Genomic DNA, 23,101 nt, shown 5'->3' on the forward strand with positions numbered 1-23,101 from the left:
TGCGTGTGGGCTCATGCGTCGCGGCGCTTTTGCGTGCAGGCAGCGCCGGCGTCGTCCAGCTCACATGTGCACACTCATACACGCACACACGTAAATCAAACGAAAAGGCAGGCATACCTACCGGATCGCATTACTTACACGCACACACAGTTGCACGGCCAGGAACGCCTAGCAAGCGCATTTTATCTGACGGAATCAGATCATCGAGTTCATGACGAATGGAAGAGGGCGCGCCCGCTAATGCGACAGCGTCACTACCGCCGTCCTATGAGTCTGTCCTCGTTTTTCTTACAACGCTGGCGCAGTGGCTCAAGCATGCGCGAGAGCGCCTGACATGCCGAGACGAAGTCGGCCGACACGCAATTGCGGTGGAGGTCCTCACCCGCCACCGCGAACGCGCCTATGAGCGGCTGGCAGAATCTGTATGGCGTCATACAGCTGTTGCCGGTGACATAAGCACATCACTTTTTCCCTCTGCTTCAGTCGAGCTGGCCGCGTGGGTGCTGCTGCGGCTTCTCGTCCTCCTCCTTACCTGGTGGTTGCTGATGCGGCTGGTGCGCGCGACCACCCTACCGCGCCTGCGTGCTCGCCAAATTGCGGTGCACCCTGACGTGCATCTGTCAACGAGCATCGGAAATGCACAGGCGGTAGAGGCGTTTATTCATCCCGACGCTGCTCAGCGCGGCATCAACGCCACGCTGCTGTTGACTGTCAGCGCTTGCGTGTCGGTGGCGTGCCTGCTCATTCTCTGCCTGCTTACAATGCATGTATGGGTGGACGTAGTGCTGTTGCGCCTGCTCCAACATTGGACCGCCCCACTACGGCAGGCACAGGCGTGGGTGGCGTCGCATTGGTTGTGGCCCTCCAACAGCCCGCAGCCGGGCTCACTGCGAGCGCCTGCCACCCCTGTGGAGCAGTACGCAACTTCTTTCATTAGTGTTGTTTCTGGACTAAATTCCAGCTTGTTCAGCAAGCTCGCGTGGCTGCGTCGAGTGACACAGCAGGTGAAGCTGATGTACCTGTGGGGCATGGTCGGAGGGACCATGTTGGGGGTGGCGCTCTGGCTACTTGGCTACTCCTCTAGGCTGCTGCGGACCTACAACACGAGTCTGCCGTACTTTGAAGAGAATGACCCTCTACTGTGCTGGCTGGGCCAGCAGGAGGCAGCGGCCGCTCAGCAACGTACCAACGCGGCGTTTGCCGCTCTGCTTGAAAGCCAGCATAGGCAAGAGCGGGTAATGGAGAGGCTGGCAAGCTCGTTGGCGCCCGCGACTCCTCGACAGCGGCAGCGCTATCTGCAAGTGACGGAAGAAGGAGTAGAATCGCATTGCTTCGTGGATGATGCTGCGCTAGCGGCAGCGACAAGCGACGCCACAGAAGACGAGCGGTGCAATGGTGAGACAGCCGCAGGCGGAACTGACGCGGTGATCATCGGCAAAGGCTGCAGCGGCGGTGGCGATCCAGGAAAGTTGCGTGTGGAATCTGGTCCTTCACCCGATAAAGCTTTGGCCGCTGCCTTCGAAGAAGCAGCGGCGGCAGCGTCGGCGACGCGAGATGAAGGAGCCGCTGAGGCTAGCTGCGGCACAACACCGCAGGCGGGGGAGAAGGAGGGGGCAGCGACCACAGCTTCGCGGATGGCAAAAGAAGGAGAGAGTCCTAGGAGCTAGAGGGGGAGTGATTCCTTTCCGGTCATGCGGGTGGGTGAAGTAAGGGAGGAGGTATGCGTGCCCGTACCTGTATGCAATAAGTGGTGCCTTGTCCACCAACACCAGCGTCACCTGCTTCTTTCGATTTCCAGCTGCAAATTGAGTGATGCTGCATGGCGCCTTTCTTTGGTGTCTGCAGCGCGCACATCTGAGGCTTGCCGCTTGTGTGTGTATGCGTTGTTTGCCTTCATTGTCTCCGACTCCCACTTCATTTGCCATCGCCCCGAGTTGCCTCTGCTGGCAGTGAACAGAAGCGAGGGGCGGCCGTGCGAGACCGCTTACAACATCAGTGCTTGTGCAAGGCTGTAAGTTGTCCCTCTGCTAGTGCTGCAGTGAACGTGTTTTCTCTGCCTTCAGGGATGGTCATCCGTGCAGCGAACTCCGCTCATTCCCAAAGTCTCAGACGCAGCGGTGAGCACACAAGGAAAAGAAAGTCGAAGAAACGAGAGCGGGGTGGCGAAGCTACCGTGGGCGCTCACCGCAGTGTGCTTGCTACAAAGACGGTGATAGAGAAGGACACATGCGACGCACGCACTTCTCCCTCGCCCCACAAGCCGACGCCAGCAGTCTGACGGTGTTTGGGGCACCTCTCCGCCTTTTAGATTGTCGAGTCGAGCGCTCTGTCTCTCTTCACGCTTCACCCTAACCCTATACACCTTTCCTCCTCTACGCTTCCTTTGTCGCTGTTGTCCACACACCCACGCTACATGGAAGAAGCAAGGTGCTGCGTGGTGCGTGCGACTCGTCAGAGGTTTCCGGGGCCGCTCTCTGCTCCCACTCGCTGCCGCGTAGTGCACCAGGAGCATACAATCACACGCATGCACAGCACACGGGCACGCGCCCACGTGTGACAGCAAGAGGTGCGCCTGTCACCGCCTCCCCTCCCCCTCTTTTCCTTTCTTTTACCCTTTGTTTCGGATCTCGAGTAATATGAACCGCATTCCTGCTGCGGCGCGCAACGCGCCGATGTACGCGACAGCCATGTCGCAGTTTGCCGTGTGCCGCCAGCCGTGGAACGAGTACATCAGTCTGCTTACCAAGGACGACGCGCAGCCGTTTCACACGACGCCGCAGGAAAAGCCGGCGTACCGCGGCCGCAAGCGCGGGCGTGAGGGGTGGCTGTTTGGCCAGCAAGTGCAGTTGCACTACCATCGCTTCCCCGATGAGCAACTCTTCACAAACCTAACACGGTGGCGCATGGGTGACACAGTCGGTGACGTTGCCATCCAGCAGTTCCGCAACGCGCAGCCGTTTGACATTGAGGACAAGGATCCGCAAGGCTTTCAGAGACCGGCGCCGGAGGTTTATATGAAGTTGAACTACAAAAACCCAGCGACCATCTCCCGGTTCCTGACACGCACCGGCCACATGTACCCACAGGATATCATGCCCCTCAACCCCGAGGCCGTTGTGAAGCTGCGCGTCGCCAAGGCGCAGGCCATCCGCATCGGCCTCTACCCTCGTTTTGGCAATCCCTTCTGGTTCCGCTCACAGCGCTTCCGCCCCAAGGCGTACCAGGAGAACTACGATCCAACCACCTACTCCACCAAGCACACCATGGAGCACTTTGCGTACAACTGGGTGCAAACGGACCGGATTCGGCAGTACTTCAAAGGGCTAGAGGAGCTGCACCAGAGCCGCCGCGCCACGGCCAGCTCTGGCGGTGGCGGCGTGACCAGCGAGCACAAGCAGCAGAGTCAGCTCTATGCGGTAGACAACCTCTCGATCGAGATGCATCGCAATGCTCCGTCCTACAGGGCCGATGTGGAGCGGTCCATCAAGAACCCCACCGTGCCTGGATTGATGTCGACCAAAGGCATGAAGAAGAAGTTCCACAACTTGTACTCCTCCACCTCGACAAAGAGGATGGGCTTCTCGAACCCCACGCTGGGCATCAAAAAGGTGTAACGACGGTGGGGAGTGGCGGTAGTGGCGGCAGGGGACTGGGTTGGTTGCTTGCCAACAGCTAGGGTATGTATGTCTGTTTGCATGTATATGTATGCGTTTGTGTGGACGGCGAGGTCGTCATGATGGATTGGCCCCTTTTTTTTTCGTTTCGCGTGTTTGCTGTTGAGAGAGTGCAGGACGAAGAGTGGTCATGCATGTCTGTGACCGAGGCGCCGATGACGTCGTTTCATCATCTTATTTCGGCCGCCCAAGAAGCAAGGGCGTCGTTGTTGTGTTTGGGTTTCAAGTGGTCATGTTGGCACGCGTTGAATGCCGCCCGTGCCAACGCCGGCTCGCGTGCGAGTACTTTAATGTTCGCGAGGTTGAGGGGGCGGCGGTGAACCCGAGGCCAGTCTTGGCTTCCCTAGCCCTTCTCTGTGCGTGGGTCGCCTACATAGCTAACTTCAAGGTGAGCAAGAGAAAAAAAAGCCGGCGAGGAACGAACTTCGTGACGAAGCGTCGCTATTTGAGCACCCGGTGGTAGTCTCTAACGTAATATGCCCAACGGACAGTAGCGTGCTTGCTGCTGCAACCGCCTTCGAGAAGGGTGTTTCAAAACCGAAAATGGATGCAGCAGCTAGCTCTCTTTCTTTGCTATGAGAGCTGCTCATTTTTTCCCTGTTGATGTATCCTGCTCATCTCCGCATGGGTGAGGGAAGGCATTCGAGGAGGTGTACTTCGGCGCACCATCCCGCACACCCATTTTGATGACCCCTTTCAACCCCGCCTCACGCTGTACTCGTCGTCTGTTTCGCTGTTGTCGCTTTCTTTTTTGCTGCATTGAGTTGCACGTGCCCTCGCGTCCATTTCGCGCATGTATCGATTGCACGTACCGCCTCCCGTGGCGTGTTATCCATCATCGTGTTTCGACTAGAGCCTTTTTCTGCGCACTCAACCGCTTTCGGAGCAGCCAAAGCTTGGCACCGCTCTGTCATCTCTATGTCTCCACTGCAAACTAAAAAGGAAACCACTCGCACGCGCGTATACAGGACGCATACACACGCGAAGGCGTCCCTCGTGTCCGCTCTTTCTCCCTATAGTCTCTTCCGCGGCGTTCCACCAAAATCACAGCTCTAAACGAGGCAGCAGCACACATACATACGGCTCTGCAGCTACCACAGTCTAGCCGTCACTCTCTCTCTCTCCCATTTTTCTTGTGTTGTCTATTTTCACGATGTCCCTCACAGACGAGATCCAACTCGAGCAGCTGGCCCCGACCATCAAGGGCGACGCCTCCTGGTCCACCGGCCCCATCTACGTTGTGTGCGATGTTGGCGGCACGAACGCGCGCGTCGGCTTTGCTCAAGCGGCGCAGCACGATAGAAGCGGCCTGCACATCATCTATGTCCGCTTCAGGGTGACGAAGCGCGACATCCGCCAGCTACTCGAGTTCTTCGATGAGGTGCTGCAGCACCTGAAGAAGAACCTGCCCTACCGCGCTGGCCCCTTCCTGCGTCGTGTCGCGTCCGGTGCCGTGAGTGTGCCGGGACCTGTCACCAACGGACAGCTCGCCGGTCCCTTCAACAATCTGAAGGGCACTGCGCGGCTGGCGGACTACCCAGTGGAGCTGTTTCCAAAGGGCCGCAGCGCGCTTCTGAACGATCTGGAGGCTGGCTCCTATGGCGTGCTGGCTCTGAGCAACGCCGGCATGCTGTCCGACTACTTCAAGGTCATGTGGAAGGGCACGCAGTGGGACGCGCTGTCGGAAGGCAAGCCCGTCGGCAGCACCATCGGCCACGGCCGCTGCATGGTCGTGGCCCCCGGCACCGGCGTCGGCTCCTCTCTCATCCACTATGTGGGTGTCTCGGACAGCTATGTCGTGCTGGCGCTGGAGTGCGGCTGTTTGTCCATGTCTTGGTGCGCCAACGAGGACTCGAAGTACGTGCAGGCACTTGCCGGTTACATGGCGTCCAAGGCGCGTGCGAAGGGCCTGGACTCGACGGTGGCCCCCATCTGGGAGGCTGCGACAAACGGTAGTGGGTTGGAGTTCAACTACGCGTACGAGAAGGAGGGGCAGAAGGCATCCGTTCCCCTCAAGTCCGCTCCCGAGGTAGCCAAGCTCGCCAAGGCTGGCAGCGACCCGGCCGCCGTGGCCGCCATGGACCGTCTCTACAAGAACCTCATGGGCCTCACAGCTGAGACGACAATGCAGTTCCTGCCGCTGACATGTGTGCTGATGGGCGACAGCATTGTTTCCAACAGCTTTTACTTCGATAACCCAGAGAATGTGAAGAGGCTGCAGGCTCGCATAAACGAGCACACGATGGAGCGTCAGTTAAAGTTCTTGAGTCGCACCACGTTCCTTCGCCAGGTGCGCAGTGTGAATATCAACCTGCTGGGCTGCCTTGGATTTGGTAGCCAGCTCTCCGACCCGGCAGATCAGTTAGCGCCAAACAAGTCCAACTTGTGAAACACTAGCTGGAGCGCAAGAGAAAGAGTGACGACTCGTAGGGGAGTACTCGTGCTGATCATCCCGCTCTTGCTTTTCGAAGCGTCCGGAAGAAAGAACGATTCGACGCTGCGAGGCACCCCTTCTCCTGAAGCCGAGGCGCTGTTGAAAGGGGTGCCTGTGCGTCACGACGTTTCTGTGTCGTTGGGGCGCGTGCAAAAGCGTGAGAGGAAGCCGGCGCCAGCTTGTGAACCCGCAGGTGCGCCTGTGTTGTGACGACGGTGCCGATAGCAGCGGTGGTGGGCTACCGCCATCGCGTCGGTGCATCAATCATCAGCAGAAAAAGAAACACCGCGTCAATCTTGATGTCAAAAGACCGTTTTGTGTGCACGTTGTTGCGTGCAGCGCGCATGCTTGCACGCACTCCCTCACACGCCCCCCCCCCCACCTCATCCATGCAAACGCGTGTGCCTATCTTAGCGCGCACGCAGTCGCGAAACGCACGGCGCTGTCGGCAGCTTCGTCTGCCGAGGAGCATCATCATCACCTATTCCTTCCTTGATGTCACTATCACAACACCAGCGAGCGTCTATGCCGTTTGCTGCGTTGCCAGTGTGCGCGGGTAACCGTGCTCCCGTCCAAAAGAAGCACCAGCGCCTTTGCTTCGGTGTTTCGAATCGACTCGTTCGTTGTCTCGTGTAAAACGATGATACCCCTGCTGAAAGGGCGGGGTGGACACACCTCAGTGTGTGTGTGCATACCAGGGTCCAGTGCCCCCCACTCTGAGTCTGGGCAGCCCCCCATCCCTGTCAAAATGCCGAAATACATCTGGTGGCTACAGGGTCGTGCACCTACCTACGTGGGGAGAAGTTCCGATCGATGTATCACTGCTGATGTCGGTGGTCAGGTCGTACATTGAAGTTGCGTCGGGGCGAGCTGCTACATTCAATACGTCGGTGTCGCCCATGTGATGGGCAGCGTGCCAGCGTGACTCGAGCGTATTCCAAACCCGGGCCTTTCAGTGCCAGCTGGTGCGGGGAGCCTGCGCCACTCCTGGAGATGCACCAGGTGGCGACCGGCTTACAGGGAGCGGCCGCGAGGCGAGACATGCAAGGAGGGCGAGTGGGTAGCGTTTGAGGCGCAGGCCGTGCTCAGATGACTGAGTCGGCGCGTTGCTGGAGTGCGTGTGTCTAGCGCTGCTTCGCAGCACGCGATATGGGGGCCTGTGGCAGCCCGGTGGATAGAGAGGAATTCGACTCCTGGTGTACGGCAGAGAGCGGACACGTTGAAACGAGTTTTTTTTCTTTGCGCGCTTATTGCAGCGCCTTCTCAAGCGATTTGGGCCAGATATCGAAAGGACAGCGAGAGCGAAGAGTCTTAGCCGCACACCGTGATGAGGGTATCTCTGTACTTGAAGCGCCTTCATGTACGCGCGTGCGAAGAGTAGACAAGGAACAGCGTCAGTGGCGGCAGCCGAACCTGAGCAAGCCAGACGCTTCTCACACGGTACTCTGGTGTGCTTTTTGCCGATGGCCACAGCGTTTGGCGTGACAGCTTGTCGTTTGACGGTCGTTTCACAGCGGCAGGGAGGTGGCAGGAATCGTCTGCGCGCACGTCCCTCCCAGGCAAGCACTTCATGCTGAGTGCAGCGCTCGATTTGGAAAACGGAATACACGATCTCTCTCCTTTTTCTCCTGCCGCATTCCTGCTCACAGGCACAAGCACGCACGGCGAGACACCGACGACGTTTTGCATGTCTCTGTGTCTCCGTGCTTGCGCCTTGGTGGCGGCACTTGTCCAGCTTCTCTGCGTCGCAGATCCGTCACTCACGACCCCCTCCCTCTCTCCTTGCCTTTCCGACGCCCATACACGGTTAGGCAACCACTTGAAAAGCACTGTTCATTGACTCTGGTGGACGGTGCACACCGCACATGGGTGAGAAGCCGCAGCAGCAGCAGCAGCGCCCTGAGAGCAAAGACGCTGCCGACGCTCTTGGGCGATCTGCAGAAGCACACACACCAAAAGCACCCTCTTCAGCCGCAGCCCCGCAGCCCAGTGAAGAGAAGACGAGGGCTTGGGAAGCGGAGCAGCTCCGCGTTGGGCTGCTGGCAGATGTACCGCGCACAGAGTACTACTACTGCCGCCACCTCAGCAACCACAGCAGCAGTACGGTGCAGTTGCATGCGCCACGCAACGAGGGTGCAGCGCCGGATGGGGCTTTCGTGCACCAACGCTTCGCATTGCCGAATTTCGAGGCTAGCTTGTTGGCGCGCCCACAGACAGGCGCGACGGGCAACAGTGCAGCGCACGACGCCGGCTCGACGATATGCGTCCCATCAAGCTTCAGCTCCCCCTGGGAAGCCCTGTGGTGTCAGCTCCGCTTCGACGAGGCTCGGCAAAGCGCGGCTGCCGTCGCGCAGCCACTGCCGACCCTCACGCTCGTTGGTGGCGTGGACATCTCTTTCATCCCCGACTCGGACGACGGTGTCGCCTGCCTCGCTATCTTGCGCTACCCGTCCATGGAGCAGGTCAAGACGTACATGCACAGGTGCACGCTGCGGGAGCCGTACATGACCGGCTTTCTTGCCTTTCGCGAGATCCAACCGGTTTGCGATCTCTTCGACTCTGTGCGAGTAGAGCTGCTGGCTACGCAGACGATGCCGCAGCTGCTTATCGTGGATGGAAACGGGGTGCAGCATCCCCGCCGGTGCGGGCTGGCAACGCACCTCGGTGTTGCGCTCGACATACCGACGATTGGGTGCTCAAAGAAGATGCTTCAAGTGGATGGGCTGACGCGGGAGGCAGTGGAGGCAGCGCTGGAGACGCTAGGCGAGGCAGCATCGAGCAGCCCATCCCTTCCTCGTCTTCTGCCCCTGCTTGGCACGTCGTCGCCAACGCAGCTCTACGGCTACGTCGTGCACAGGCACCTAAACAGCGTTAAAAAGTGCATCTATGTCTCTCCAGGCCACTGCATCGGCTTTGCCGTTGCCACTGCGCTGGTAATGACGATGCTGCGTCACCGCATCCCAGAGCCGATCCGCGCCGCCGACCTCGGCTCCAGGGCTTACATCAGCGACGCGCTCGCGTCGGCGGCCACTAACAACTCGCACCCAACCTAGTCGCGCCCACCCACCCACCCACCCACCCCCCACAGGTGCAGACGCCCCGTTCCGCAGATGATGGCGCACAGCATCAGCCTAAGAAAGTCCGCGCAGCTTCTGATCACGTGAGGATCGAGGACTGCAGCGCCACTTGTCCAACTCTTTTTTGCACGCACACACACGCACGCGGTGGAAGAAGAGCCTTCGAGCCTTGGCCGCCATTGTCCATCAAGCTTCTCCGCCACCGAAAGCTAAGCGCCGACGTGGCAGCTCCCCTCTCAGCCATCTCTCTCTTTGTTTTCTGTACCTTACCACCCTTGCTCTCTCTTTCCGTTTTTGATATTTCGCCGTTGCCGTCAGAACTGCCGCACGCCCACGCAGACGCACGTGTACGACAACACCGGGGAGGCGCACTCATACGGAGCAGGCGTGGTATAAGCAACAGCGAGAAAAAGCAGTAGCAGCAGCGGCAGGTCCATCGCACATCAGGGAACGCTCACCCATACGCCACGTCTTCCCCTCCATCTGTCCGGTCGCATCGAGGATGATACTCCTCGCCTTTATCTGTGGAGCGCTGTGGGCGATATGGTCGGTTGCTTCCTTCTTAATGTACCGCCCTCGCCAGATTAGCGGGGCAACGGTGGTTGTCACGGGTGCCTGCAGTGAGATGGGGCGGCGTCTCTGCATGCAGCTCTATGCCCGCGGCGCGCGTGTTATTGCGTGGGACTACAGCAAAATAAAACTGCAAGAGTTGCAGGCGGATGTCCTCAAGGCCACAAAGGAAGCTGAAAGCCTCGATATCGCGGGCTTGCCGGGCGGTGGCCGCGCTGCTGGCTCGTTTCACAGTGGTGCCTTTGTTGTCATGGCCGTGGATGTATCCTCGCGGCTGCAGGTGCAACGTGCGGCCAAGGAGCTGGATGGCCCACTCGACATGATCGTGTACGCTGCTCACACGTACCCGTCCAAGCGGCTCTGCGACCGCGCCGACGACTCCGCGGAGCGCCTCGTTCAGACGAACCTGCTGTCCCCGCTCATGGTGGTGCGTCAGCTGTTACCTCTGTTGTTGTCCGCATCGAACTCGTCTTCGAATGCAGGTGGGCTACCCAAAGCGGCGCAGCGGCGTGGTGACTACGCCCAAGTGGTCACCCTTGTCTCCGCTGCCGCCAACTACACCCTTTCCGCAGACAACCCCGAGTATGCGGCGTCGCAGTGGGGCATGGTGGGCATGCACTACTCGATGCGGGAGTGGATCGCCCAGCAGCGGTGCGAGTACATGAATAGTAGTGGCAGTGGTGCGCCGTCAGAGACAAAGACGACGGCAGCGGCAGGGTCTCGCACACGCCGCCCGGCACGAGAGGTGCGGACGACGCTCCTTTGTTTGAACGAGATTCAGTACGGTGTGCCAACGGTGATGAGCTCTCTCTTGTCGAGCTCGCCCGGCATGCCCACTACGGTGCGGGCAGTGTCGCCCACGACGCCATCCTCATCGGCGGCGAGCCCCGAGAGTGAGGGAGGTGGCAGCATAGGTTCGCGGGGGTGGTCGACGTCGACTTACCGCGACTCCTACACCCAACACCTGCAGAAGCGCAACGCGGAGCTCGACAAGGCGGCGGCGTGCTGTGTAAATGCCATATGTCGAGGACAGGAGCGCTACTGCTACACTTCGGCGTGGGCGACAGCCGTCGTCTACCCGTTACTGATGGCGTGCCCTGTGCCCTGGGCAATTCGGCTGCTTCGCTGGATACAGCACACGCCAGCGGCGGCGGCGGCAGAGAACTAGAAGCTGTAGCCCTTCTCCTCTTCGTTGTCTGCGTGCTCGTCACACAGGTGCTTTTATCTTTCTCCTCTCTTGGGCTATCCTTCTCTGCTCTGTCCGCCGCGCGTGCACGCCTCCCTCCCTTGCTCTTATTCCCTCCCCGTTTCTTTCATGAATGACACACACGGTATAGGTGCGGTCGTCTTCGGTGCCAAAAAGCATGGGGGCGCGTCTGACAACGGCGATGGCACCGGCGCCGTCAAAGCAAGAGTGTACACGCGTGCAAGTGCAAATCACATCATCTCACGAGTGAAGTCAGGACCCTCCCTGTTCCCCTCCGCGCTTGGGTCGCTGAGGCGCTATGGTCCCTCCCTTTTCTTTCCCACTCGCCACATCTATTTCATCTCTGCCCCTCCCTTCCCACCCTCTCATTTCTCCTCGTCTCTTCTACTTGCTCGGTCTTCGCGCACGCTTTCAAATATCGCAGACGCACACATGCATACACGCACTAACGGCCCAGCACTCAACATCCTTCACTATGACTTACCTTTCCTCCTTTTTTTCTGCGCTACCGCCAGCGCGCACGTCTTTTCTGCGTATTTCTCTATAGCTGCGTCCGTGTCTTACCATCGCCAAGCTTTTGGCACAAACACCTGCGCACGTAATCGCGCAACGTGTTCTTCTCTTGGCTCTCGCTGTCTCACTACTCATTATCCACAGCACGCATTCGATCGTTTGTGTTGTTGTCGTTGCTCACCCACGACGCCTCTCCTTCCCGCCCTCTCTACGCACGCGCACGCATATATATATATATATATATATGTATATATTTCCTCTTTCTCTTTGATGTTTCTCCTTCCCATTTGTGTTGTCCGCCTACGCCACTGCGCGCGCGGGGGGTGGGAGGGGCAGTGAACTTGTGCGAAGCAGAAAAAGGAGCCACATCGCCGCTCTTTACTCCCCCTCACTTTCACTGTCTCCTTCTGTGTGTTGATCCTTTCTTTTTTAACTATTATTCGGTTTTCGTCGTGTGCCCCATCCCAGCTCTCGCTCTGCCTGCCTGCCTGTCTGTCACTTTCACGCTTCTTGCGCTGTGCGTATACGTCTCCGTCTACCTTTTCCTTTATCCTCTCTGCTGCCGCTGCTGCGGTCCTTTGCAAACACCGTCTACGTTGGCAGTCACATCCTCTTTCGCTGGTTTCTTCCCTTTAATCGCGTGCTTTTTTGTGCCCCAACTGGCGCGCAGATCTCCCTCTCCTATCCACCTCTCACCTCTTCCTCCCTTCCCGCCCTCTCAGTCGTGCATGGAGAAGCAGCTACCACTGAAATTGGAATCCGCATTTGCGCGACACGGGCGGACTGGTGGAAAGAGTGTGCTGTGCGAGGGTGGGCAGAGGGAGGGGGCAAGGTGCTGTGCGTATGCGTGCCTCGACTTGTCCGAGGCGCATATGCCTTTAACTCAAGCGGCAGTGAAATAACCAAAGGTGGCACGAAAAAAAAAAGAAAACGAGAGCGAAATCAGACTAAGAACCATTCGCAACACGCGCATCCCGATGCTGAGACTGAGAGAGACTGGGGCAGGGCCCCGTGGCTTTCCTCGCTTCTTCGAGAAAGAGCGGGAATGGCCTCTCCCTTGAAGAGCTTTTATGATAGCGGGTCTGCGCTCCACGACGTATTGTATCAACGCGCGACTTTCTGTGTGTGTGTATGGCAGTCCCCCACCCCGCTCTCATTCGTCTCGCACCTCCTCTCTCTCTCTATTTCCTCGCCCGTTGCCAACTAGCTCGCCACCGCTAAGGAGCACACACACAAATACAGACCTGTAGCCCTCATCACAACGTCACCAGCGCACAACGCACCAATCTTCTTGTCTGCGCCGTTCGCCCCACTTCCTCCTCTCCCCTCTTGTCTCCGGTTTCCTCCAGCACAGTAAAGTCAAGAGCATCAGCACGCAGGCATGGTCAAAGTGGGCATCAACGGCTTCGGACGCATCGGCCGCGTCGTCTTTCGGGTGGCGCAGACGCGCCCCGACATTGAGATTGTCGGCATTAACGACCTGCTGGATGCCGAGTATATGGCCTACAGTCTCAAGTACGACTCCACGCATGGCCGCTTTAATGGCACGGTGCAGGTGAAAGACGGGGCACTTGTTGTGAATGGCAAAACCATCCGCGTCACGAGCGAGCGCGACCCGGCGAACCTCAAGTGGGGCGAGATTGGTGTGGAGGTGGTGGTGGAGTCCACCGGCTTATTCCTCACGCACGAGACGGCTCACAAGCACATTGAAGCAGGAGCAAAGCGCGTCGTCATGACGGGGCCGCCGAAAGATGACACGCCGATGTTCGTGATGGGTGTGAACCACACAACGTACAACGGGCAGCCCATTATATCGAATGCGTCGTGTACGACGAACTGCCTCGCCCCGCTGGCAAAGGTGGTGAACGAGAAGTACGGCATTGCCGAGGGTCTCATGACAACCGTGCACGCGACGACGGCAACGCAGAAGACGGTGGATGGTCCCTCCCTAAAAGACTGGCGCGGTGGACGCGGCGCGTCGCAGAACATCATCCCCTCCTCCACCGGCGCCGCTAAGGCTGTGGGTAAGGTGTACCCGGCGCTGAACGGCAAGCTGACTGGTATGGCCTTCCGCGTCCCGACGCCGAACGTGTCGGTGGTCGACCTCACCGTGCGTCTGGAGAAGCCAGCAACGTACAAGGATATCTGTGCTGCAATCAAGGCGGCAGCCGAGGGCGAGATGAAGGGCATTCTCGGCTACACCGACGACGAGGTCGTGTCTTCGGACTTCAACGGTGTGGCGCTGACGTCTGTCTTTGACGCCAAAGCCGGCATCTCGCTGAACGATCACTTCGTCAAGCTCGTCTCATGGTACGACAACGAAACGGGTTACTCGCACAAGGTACTCGATCTCGTTCTCTACACGTCCGCGCGCTGAGAAGTCGCTATCGCTTCTCAGCAGGCCAAAGAGGCCGTGGAAAGGGCGGCGGAAGATAGGATCAAGTCGCCCGCATCTCCGAGCGTTCATGTGAGGGAGAAAACAGCGAGTGCCGCGATGCACACGATGCAAGACACTACGCATTCACGCACAAGCCAAGCTCGCGACCGTCAGTGCCGTCGGATGGCACAATATTAAACGCCACAGCAGAGATTCGTGTCTGTGCGTCCTCTCTCTCGTCGACTAGCCCATCCACACCCCGTAGGCCAGCCTCTCGCCTTGGTGACGCCAGCGAGGCCAAGACGTCACAGCCCGGCAGAGGGCAGTCTACTTATTCAACAAGCGCGTACTCAAGCCCCGACAGAGAATTCGCCGCTTGAGACACGCAACTTCCACTGGGGCACACTCCGCCGTGTGTTTCGAACGCTTTTCAATATCAAAAGGAGGCGCGTGAGGCAACGCACATGCCGCACAAGGGGAGCATCGACCGCCTCCCCAGCGCCCTGCATGCGGCACCCTCGTACGCCACTTGCCCTTTCCCCGCTTTTGTGTGGTGGTGTCTCTTCCTCGTCGTTGCATATCGATGTAGCTGTCCCTTCATTATTTGCTTCTTTTTGGTTTCTTTCCTGTTTAGCCGCAAACATTCGTTGCGGTTGCGATCTGATGTTCACAAGCCCCTCTCCTTGATTTTGCCCGACACAAATGCGTCACTACCCACGCGCACTCCGCATTACTGCCGTGTTATCTCCGTCTCTTCCACGTTCCATCCTTTAAGTTTACGCACACCCTATACACCCACAAACAGCAAGAATATAGAGAGCGCCTTTCTCCTCCCTCAACCACCGTTTTGCCGTGTGCAGACGCCAACTGGCAACACGTTGACGGTAACACCGAAGGCAGCGCAAAGGCGGTGATCCGTTGATGATCCGTTCCTGCTTCGCCATCAAGGACTCCGTCACGGATCAAAACCTACACAACAGCACCAAATAAACACCGTAAACTATGTTTCTTTCCGGCCCAAGGCCTGCACCGAGGATAGAGGAGAGGTTTGAGCGCATCCTCGATGTGAAGTATGCGCCTACCTCTTACCAGCCAGATACGCTGCCTCGCACGCGCGCGCCCACCTCGAGCCTGCTTTCTCTCGAATGCCCTAAACAATAAACATGCTAATCTTCACCAACTCCAGTAAACGAGACGTGGCACAGAATGCTCCTCACTTCTACGCACATGAGCAAAACAATACAAGCACCACAAATGTAACTCGGGAAAACTGAGCCACCACGCGTGGGTGATGAGCAACCGTACGGAGCAATCGTTAGATAGTAAGTCTGAGCTGGTGCGCGTGCTGACCACGTGCGGCGGCATCCCTTGTTAATAGCGAGCAGTCCACCCGCATCCCCGCAAGCTGCTCGTCTACACCGGGGGAGAGAAAGAGGGAGCGGGCGGTGCCGTCTGTGTGTGCCCGGTACTGTGCAAGCGCTCATTTTCAAGCCGCACGCGGGCCTGTTGCTGGTGCCCCTGCGGTCGGGTGATGCGCGAGAGCGTGCTCGTGCGTGCGTGGCCAAGCAGTGTCGCTATGCGTCTCCGTCTCACCTCGGTGCGGAGCAACGGTACGAAACACGTGCGAGACACGGCTGCTTTCTCTGTGTGGTGCGCGTGTGCGGGAGGTGGGTTTGGGCGGCGCGTGCGCATGTGATGACGTACGCTTTGGAATTGACTGCCGACCTGCGCGGAGCGCCTCGCGCGCGTCGCGTGCTGTGCGGACAACGTGCATTGGTGTGCATATCCTCTACTGTTACTCAAAATAAAACTTCTGAGGCGCACGCGCGGCCGTGCCGGCACGGCCACCAGTACACCACCCTCACGCGCACAACCTGCGAAGGGAGGAGAGAGAGAGAGAGAGACGGCGCCCCGGCAGCTGCCCGTCCCCACTGCTACTGCTGCTGCGCGCGCGCCTGTGCGCCACGCTGATGATCTCTCTATTCGCATCGCGACACGCTGACACACACGACCTGAGTGACACGCGAACGGAACCAACAATCGAGAAAGAACAGCTGAGTGTGCGCGGCGTGTGCGCGCTCGGGCGGGGAAGGGGGAAGCCCGGAAGCGAGCGACTGGAAGCGCGGCGGGGAGCAAGTCTGGTCGGTGTGATGAGTCTGCTAAGATGTACGCAACATTTACAATTGGAAGACGAGTCTGAACACTGATGCACGCACTGATAAACGGCACGGACGCGGCCATGCCGGTTCCTTAGAGATCACTGTATTAGTTTTGATGAAATGGTTCTCGTTTGTTGTTGTTGAGCGGTCGTTTTCTGGGTCTGTGCGTGCGTGGTTGTTTGGGTAGCTGTGGTTGTAGTTTTTGGTTCGTTTGGCAAGGGTTAATCGGGTGTCTGTAAAGCTGCGAGGAAAGTCTCTGTCGAAGGGAAGTGCGCCGTTTCTACCATCCTGGTCACGGGAGACTGATGGTTTGCTCTTCGGGGCGTTGCCGCATCTTTCTTTTATTGGCGCCATGGGGCCTATTAAAAAAAAAAAAAAAAACAGAAAAGAGGCAGGAAAGATGGAGGAGAGAAATTCGTGCAACAGCAGCATGGAGGTATGTGTGTGTGTGTGTGTACTCCCGGTACGCGGTACTCGTGGCAGGAGGTGTCAGTGTGCTGCTTGGTGTGTGCAGTCGCGCTGCCGTTCGTTACCCTCTGGCGTCTCTAGCGCGCCATGCAAAAAGGATGGCAACATGCGATCTTCTACTGAGCCATGCGCACCTGAGTCTGTGGCACCGCGTGTCGGATGTGTCGCGCGCGCGGCTACTCTTGCACGTGATTTTTGCTTTCTCGCTTTTCCTTCCACTAGCCACCCCTTCTATATGATTGCCCCTTCCTCCTGCTACTGCTTCGGCGTAACGCGCTTTCAATACACGTACCAACACACGCGCGTACGCACTCATGCTGTCTCGAATCTGTCACTCGGCTGCCGTAAATGGGGCCCTCCCCCAACGCCTCTCTTCGTACGCCAAAAAATGCTCCTTTGCAATCTTCCGACGAAAACGATGGCACCCCGTTTTTTGCTCATCACTGCGAAAACTCAACGCACGCCAGTATCAATAGATCGCCACTAGTATCACGCATCAGCAGCAAGGACAGCTAAACAACGAAACCGAGACACACTCTATTCGTCCTCGCTCTCACGCCGGCTTACCTTTTACGCCCTCGATTCCTCCCGCCTCAGTCCCACCGCGCCCTTTGCAGGTTTTTTTTTGCCGCACCCCTTAGGCTAGCAAGATAAGAACGTTGACCCCGCTCGCACATACATCACAATGACGATTGATACGCAGGCCGCACCCGCTGCTCAAACCTTGAAGGCCGGCAACGCCACAGGATCTCTCACCGAGGAGCGCCGCGAGGTCGAGCAGCAGCGCGCAGCTGAGAACACGAGTTTTCGCCGTATCGCGTCCTCGAAGCACGCCCAGCGAACCCTGCAGCCGTTGAACAACTTGACCGACAACATGAAGCCTTCCCGCTCCACTAAGTCGAACTTGCGTCTCTCCATCGGCGACCCCACTGTCGACGGCAATCTAAAGACCCCCGACATTGTAACAGAGGCAATGGTAGATGTAGTGCGCTCTGGCAAGTTCAACGGCTACCCGCCGACGGTCGGGGCAGACAACTTGCGCCAGGTGGTGTCGACCTACTGGCGCCGCTTCTGCCAGACCAAGTCTCGTCAAGAGGCGTTGAAGTGGGAGAACGTGATCATCACGTCCGGTGTGTCGCAGGCCATCGTGCTCGCTCTCACGGCACTGTGCAACGAGGGCGACAACATCCTCGTGTGCGCCCCATCGTTTCCCCACTACAAGAGCGTCTGCGACAGCTACGGCATCGAGTGCCGCTACTATTACCTCGACCCCTCGAAGAGCTGGGAGTGCGACCTCAGAGCTGCGGCCGGTATGGTGGATAGCCACACCAAGGCATTTGTCATCATCAACCCCTCCAACCCGTGCGGCAGCAACTTCTCCCGTGCACACGTGAGCGATATCATCGATTTCTGCCAGCAGCACCAGATCCCACTCATCAGTGACGAAATCTACGCTGAGATGGTGCTGAACAACGGCATCTTCACGTCTGTCGCCGACTTCGACACGAACGTTCCGCGTCTCATCCTGGGCGGCACAGCCAAGTATCAGGTCTGCCCCGGCTGGCGCGTAGGCTGGTCTATTCTGATCGACCCAATGAACGTTGCGGGAGACTGGGCTGTCGGAATGGAGCGACTGACCCAGCTCATCGCTGGCGTCAACTCTATCTGCCAGGAGGCGATTGCGCGGACACTGCTCAAGTGCCCGGCGGAGTGCACCGAGCACATCGTCACTCAACTGGAGGCCGGCGCCAAAGTGTACGCCCGACTGCTCGAACACGACATTGGCATCTCCATGGAGGCGCCGCAGGCCTCCATGTTCGTGATGCTCAAGCTGAACCTCAGCTACTTTCAGGATTTGAAGTCGGACATGGAGTTCTACGAGAAACTGCTGGATGAGGAGAACGTGCAGGTGCTGCCGGGTGAGATCTTTGGCATGAGTGGCTTCCTTCGTGCAACGGTTTCCCGCCCATCGGCGGTGCTGAATGAGGCAGTCGACCGCATCATCGAGTTCTGCGAGCGCCACAAGAAGTAGAGAAAAAAAAATACAAGCGGGCGTCTCTGCGTTCGAACAAGGGAGAGATGAGCGACTGGCACACACACCGAGAGAGCAGCGAGAGCGCGTGAAGAGAGCATGCTGATGGACCGAGATCGTCATGGCACGGCGGAAATGGAAAAGCAGAAAGATAGAAGAGGGTATATGCGAGGAGAAGGTGGAGGAGAGGGGCATCTGGCATATGCGCTGTTTTGAATGGTGCCTGTTGGTGTGAGTTCGTGCGTGCGTGTGTGCATGTGCGCGGGTGTGTGTGTGTGTGTGTGTGTGTACGTGCCAAGTTGTTATCATGAAGCAACACAAGAGTCAAAACCTTTTTGCAGGCTGTTGGCTTTCATCTCGGGTCTTTCCGGATTCCGCTCGTTTCTCGTTTTGTTTTTGGATGTCCGGTCTCCCCTCCCACATGGCCCCGGCCCTCTTGAAAGTCGAAGTTTTGGTCTCCCAGAGTGTTATCCTCCCTCTTTCTCAGGGTTACCAAGCCTCCTCCTCCTCTCTCTGTAGCTGATGGAGCTCTTTGCTCCCTCGATCCGCCTCGCGCTTGTCCCCCTCTCCCCTTATTACTTATTTTTTGAGGCCCCTCCTATCGCCTGCAGGCTTTTTTTATCTCCGTGTGAGTGTGTCACGCTCTTTAGCGCATTTCCTCCGCGTCCTTTACCCGCAGCGCCCGCTACCGCCTACACAGTTTCCCGGTTCCGTTTCCTTTTCCGGTCTGCGTTCAACGCGCGCTGCCTGTCGTGTGTTCGCCGCGATGCAGACGACGAAGTAAAAGGCGCACACACCTGCACAGCCAGCAGACACGAAAAGGGAGAAAGAAATGACTGGGACTTTGTAAGCGAGAAGAGACGGGGGGAAGGAACATATGCGGCCGAGTAGGGAAAACAATAAACGACGCATGCAAGCACACGCCGAGCTACACGCATACGCATATGGTTGCATATGCTGAAGTAGGTGAGCGAGAACAGTAGATGCATGTGAGCCGTTTACCCTGGATTTCTGCCGGTCCTCCGCTCCCTCCTCTCCAAAACATGCAGACGAACATGTAAGCACTCACCGATACTGGCACACATAGTCGCCAGCTCGAATATGGTTTCTCTTCTCAGCTCTCCCTTCTTCTTTCTCTTCGCTCTCCCTCATGAAGGAGCTTACGCGAAATACAACGCATGTTTCGCGGTTCTCTTCTTTTTCTGTGAATTCGTTTCCGTGTGTGCGGACTTCCTTTGCTTTTCGCCACTACCTCCCCGCCCCTCCGTATTTATGTGTGCGCGTTCGTGTGCGTGTGCGCGTTTCCCCTTTATTTTGCTGTTTTGGTCGTCTTCTCTTTTTTCCCGTGATATTCCTGCTGTTCCTCGTTATCACTTGAGGTGAGACAGTAAGTGCGTTTACGCTTGTTTGCGTGTTTCTTCGCGCCACAGGTGGTGCATGCTTCTTTACTTCATTGATCCTTTTTTTTTCTCTGTTTAGCTTCTTCTGTGTCGTATTTTTGTCCTCAGAAACTCCGCCTCACCTCACCTCCGACACTTCACTCTTTCCCTTCTCTTCCCTTCCTCTCACGTTCGAATCCTCCTTCCACCTCCTTCTTCCTGAGCTGCTCATGAAGCACCACTGCCCCCTTCCCCCTCATAAAAAAGGCCCTGCCCTCTTCCCTCTAACCTCTCGCGCGCACGTGTCTCTCTCTCGCCTGCCCACTGACACAAGCATAGGTCCGTAAGCACGCCGCCGCCACCCTCCCCTCCCCTCTCTCCGCTGGGGCATCTTTGTTGTAAATTCCGCCTCCAGCGGAAGAGGGGAGGGGATAACGGAGCGAAAATGAAAGCAACGAGTTCGTTCTTTGCTCATGCATCGGGGGGTACGTATTTCCCGTTTTGTCTCCATAGTCGTGAAGGCGTGCCGCGTACCGCGTGTAAAATAGGGTTGCGGGCAGGGAGATCAAGACGAGTGAATCAGGGAGGGGAGGGGAGGAAGCACACGATACGGCTCGCATTTTATTTTCGCCTTGCATGTTTTGGTTTGGCTACATCTCTCACCCGCACACACACACACTTCACGCTCTCTCTTTGTGTGTGTGTGTGCGGATGGATGGATGGGACTGGTTTCTTCGCCTGGTAAGCGTAAACTGTTGTCTTTTTCATGTTTTGTTTTTGTGTTACTTCCACGGAAAAGAAAAAGAAAAAGCGAAACGCAATGGAAACAGGCGGGGAATAATCTCTGCAACCATCGAAAAGGCCACCCTCATCGCTGTAGTCTCTCACAAGCACCATTTACAGGCTGTACGACGTACACAGATGCCCGCGGAGACGACAAGATGACAGGCGAATGGCCCCTTTTTCATTTTTCGAATTCCATTCTCGATGCGGATGATGCCGGTCAGCTTTCAGTAGTACCACCGTCCAGTAGCCACCTTAAGGGGAAGCCAAGAGCCCGCAGACTGCCCTGGTATATGGCTGCGGGCTCTTGGTGTCGGTGAACAGGTCTGGACTAGCTCTGTGCGGCGGAAACTTGCGGCCGTCATCACGTCACTGCCATCCAAACGATCGGCAAGGTATCCGCGTGACTCAAACGCATCTCACCCGCTCCTCGCTGGCTACTGGTGGTGGGTAGCCTGAGCGGCTGTGAGGCGACCTGCGAGGCAATGGTGGGTAAAGTTTGAGGCAATGGTGGTTCCCCCATGGCCAGGTCGGCGCATCGCTGTACCGCATGTCTACGGCTCCATCGCACCACGTGATGTGGGGCCCGTAACATGCCGGGGGAGTAAAGCGGTGCTCGACTCATCCTGTATGGCAGAGAAATGGGCTCACGCTGCAATAAGCAAAAAGCTTTTGAGCACAGAAAAGTCAAAAGTGGAAGACGAAGCGGAAAGCTGCGGGACTACTTCCCCAACGACACAGTGGTTCCCATGGGATAAAAATGACCCATCAGCTTCTTCCTCTTTGTTGTTTGTTTTGCTTCTTGAGTTTTTCCAACCCCACCCCCACCCCGCGTCCGTGTTGATAGCGCCGATGCCATGCACCAGCACCGCGATTCCGAAGCCTGCCCTTTTCTCAAGGGCAGGGAAGGGGGGAGAAGGTGTTTGTATACGGGTCATTTGCGCGCAATGTCGCTCGCTGCGCTTTTTATACTGAAATGTTTGCTGCCGCCTGCACAGGAAGCCCCACATAACAGCGCGAGTAGTTTGCAGACACAGGCAAGGAAGACGCAGAAGAAGCGAAGACGGCGCAGCAGCCGACATGGGTGAAGGGTGAAGTTGGTTCTAATGTACTTCAAACAAGGAAAAAGAAAGTTGCATTTCCTCTCCGCCTTGTCATCTTTTGTTTTCTTTTCTTTTTGGCGCGTTGTTCGCCCTTCTCTGGCCTTCGCGTTTGCCTTGGCTTGGCTTGGCTCCACTCTTGTTCTTGATTGATTTTTGCGCTTGTGTTGTCTTCGACTCGTATTTTGTCTCCCTGCATTTCGATTTGCACCTTCTACGTTCTTGGCCCCGCTACTCTGTTGCGCTCTCTGTCTCTGCCCCTATCTCTGCTTACGCTTCCTCGTCGCCGCCGGGCTCTGCTCGTTTGCAGACGCACACGAACAGAATCACGAGGGGAGGGCAGAGAGCGAAGAAGCGATGGCGAGTCGAGTGGAGAGCAAAAAAGAAGGAAACGCTCCAGAATTTGATGAAAGTGCGGAGGCAACGAGAGTGACAGGGAGAAGGCAGAGAGAGAGCGACGGTTTTCCAAAGACGAGCATTTCAGCTTGTGGGCGTTTTTCTTCTTTTTTGGTTCTTTTCAGCCGTTCAGCAGTACCCCGATGCCCACGACAAACTTCCTTTCATTTCTTCCTTCGTTTTTCCACCATCCCTTTCCTGTACTCGCGCGTCACCTCTTTCTCTTTTTTTTTGGCGTGGTAACTTGAAACAATTTATACATATATATATATATATATGTATGCATATATACGCATCCGCGCACAGCACATCGGGAAAGAGGTGATGAGCCAACACATGCAAACAGGAAAAAAAGGGAAGCTGTAATTCGTAAAAGTAGACACACATGCACGTCAAAGCCACAAAGAAAAATGAGGCAAACGGATGCGTGACACAAAACGACAAAACGCGCGAACGTTTCTTCCCTTGAAAAACAAAAACAGCACAAACAAAAAAACGCAGGAACGCCAAAACGGGTGTTCTCGTGTCGGTGGTGCCGCGAAGTGCATTCAATGATGCGCCTGTCTATCACCGATGCAGATCCATCGCTTGTCCCTTCTTTGGTTGCTTTGTTTTCTTCCGTGGTTTGCTGAGTCTTCACTCAGATGGCTGTTTCCTGTCCCTTTAACGGTGTACGCATGTCTTGGGCAGTAAGTGTTGACAACGAGCTCTCTCTCTCTCTCACGTGATCCTCTCCTCCTCGCTGTCCTACGCCAGCAGGTGAGTACGCCGGCGCCTGCAGAAACATTTGGATACTCACAAGTCCATCACACCGGATTCCGCTGGTCCCACGCCACTCCATTCCTCTCTCACGCGATAGGAAGTATGCCAGACGGAGACATTCTGTTTGCGGATGTGGTGTTGATGGCGCAGGGGAGGGCGCGTTGCCGTTC

General features: G+C 57.1%; 7 protein-coding genes and 1 non-coding gene across 8 annotated transcripts; all 8 read left to right on the forward strand.

Moving 5' to 3' along the window:
* Window positions 1-218: 218 nt before the first annotated feature.
* On the forward strand, window positions 219-1,667 carry LDBPK_362430 (hypothetical protein, conserved; the record flags this gene model as incomplete). The annotated part of the gene is made up of 1 exon (XM_003865310.1): window positions 219-1,667. The coding sequence occupies one exon, from the start codon at window positions 219-221 to the stop codon at window positions 1,665-1,667; it is 1,449 nt and encodes a 482-aa protein (XP_003865358.1).
* Window positions 1,668-2,636: 969 nt separating this feature from the next.
* On the forward strand, window positions 2,637-3,614 carry LDBPK_362440 (hypothetical protein, conserved; the record flags this gene model as incomplete). Its single annotated transcript, XM_003865311.1, has 1 exon — window positions 2,637-3,614. The coding sequence occupies one exon, from the start codon at window positions 2,637-2,639 to the stop codon at window positions 3,612-3,614; it is 978 nt and encodes a 325-aa protein (XP_003865359.1).
* Window positions 3,615-4,827: 1,213 nt separating this feature from the next.
* LDBPK_362450 (glucokinase) lies at window positions 4,828-6,063 on the forward strand (the record flags this gene model as incomplete). Its single annotated transcript, XM_003865312.1, has 1 exon — window positions 4,828-6,063. The coding sequence occupies one exon, from the start codon at window positions 4,828-4,830 to the stop codon at window positions 6,061-6,063; it is 1,236 nt and encodes a 411-aa protein (XP_003865360.1).
* Window positions 6,064-7,973: 1,910 nt separating this feature from the next.
* Window positions 7,974-9,161, forward strand: LDBPK_362460 (endonuclease V, putative; the record flags this gene model as incomplete). Its single annotated transcript, XM_003865313.1, has 1 exon — window positions 7,974-9,161. The coding sequence occupies one exon, from the start codon at window positions 7,974-7,976 to the stop codon at window positions 9,159-9,161; it is 1,188 nt and encodes a 395-aa protein (XP_003865361.1).
* A 526-nt stretch (window positions 9,162-9,687) lies between these two features.
* On the forward strand, window positions 9,688-10,923 carry LDBPK_362470 (hypothetical protein, conserved; the record flags this gene model as incomplete). Its single annotated transcript, XM_003865314.1, has 1 exon — window positions 9,688-10,923. The coding sequence occupies one exon, from the start codon at window positions 9,688-9,690 to the stop codon at window positions 10,921-10,923; it is 1,236 nt and encodes a 411-aa protein (XP_003865362.1).
* Window positions 10,924-12,856: 1,933 nt separating this feature from the next.
* On the forward strand, window positions 12,857-13,852 carry LDBPK_362480 (glyceraldehyde 3-phosphate dehydrogenase, cytosolic; the record flags this gene model as incomplete). The annotated part of the gene is made up of 1 exon (XM_003865315.1): window positions 12,857-13,852. The coding sequence occupies one exon, from the start codon at window positions 12,857-12,859 to the stop codon at window positions 13,850-13,852; it is 996 nt and encodes a 331-aa protein (XP_003865363.1).
* Window positions 13,853-15,157: 1,305 nt separating this feature from the next.
* On the forward strand, window positions 15,158-15,180 carry LDBPK_36snoRNA1. Its single transcript, XR_002966745.1, has one exon. It is a non-coding gene; the product is annotated as an uncharacterized ncRNA (small nucleolar RNA).
* A 1,984-nt stretch (window positions 15,181-17,164) lies between these two features.
* Window positions 17,165-18,511, forward strand: LDBPK_362490 (tyrosine aminotransferase; the record flags this gene model as incomplete). The annotated part of the gene is made up of 1 exon (XM_003865316.1): window positions 17,165-18,511. The coding sequence occupies one exon, from the start codon at window positions 17,165-17,167 to the stop codon at window positions 18,509-18,511; it is 1,347 nt and encodes a 448-aa protein (XP_003865364.1).
* Between the last annotated feature and the right edge of the window lie 4,590 nt (window positions 18,512-23,101).

The sequence above is a fragment of the Leishmania donovani genome, chromosome 36, assembly GCF_000227135.1.
Source record: "Leishmania donovani BPK282A1 complete genome, chromosome 36".
NCBI lineage: Eukaryota > Euglenozoa > Kinetoplastea > Trypanosomatida > Trypanosomatidae > Leishmania > Leishmania donovani.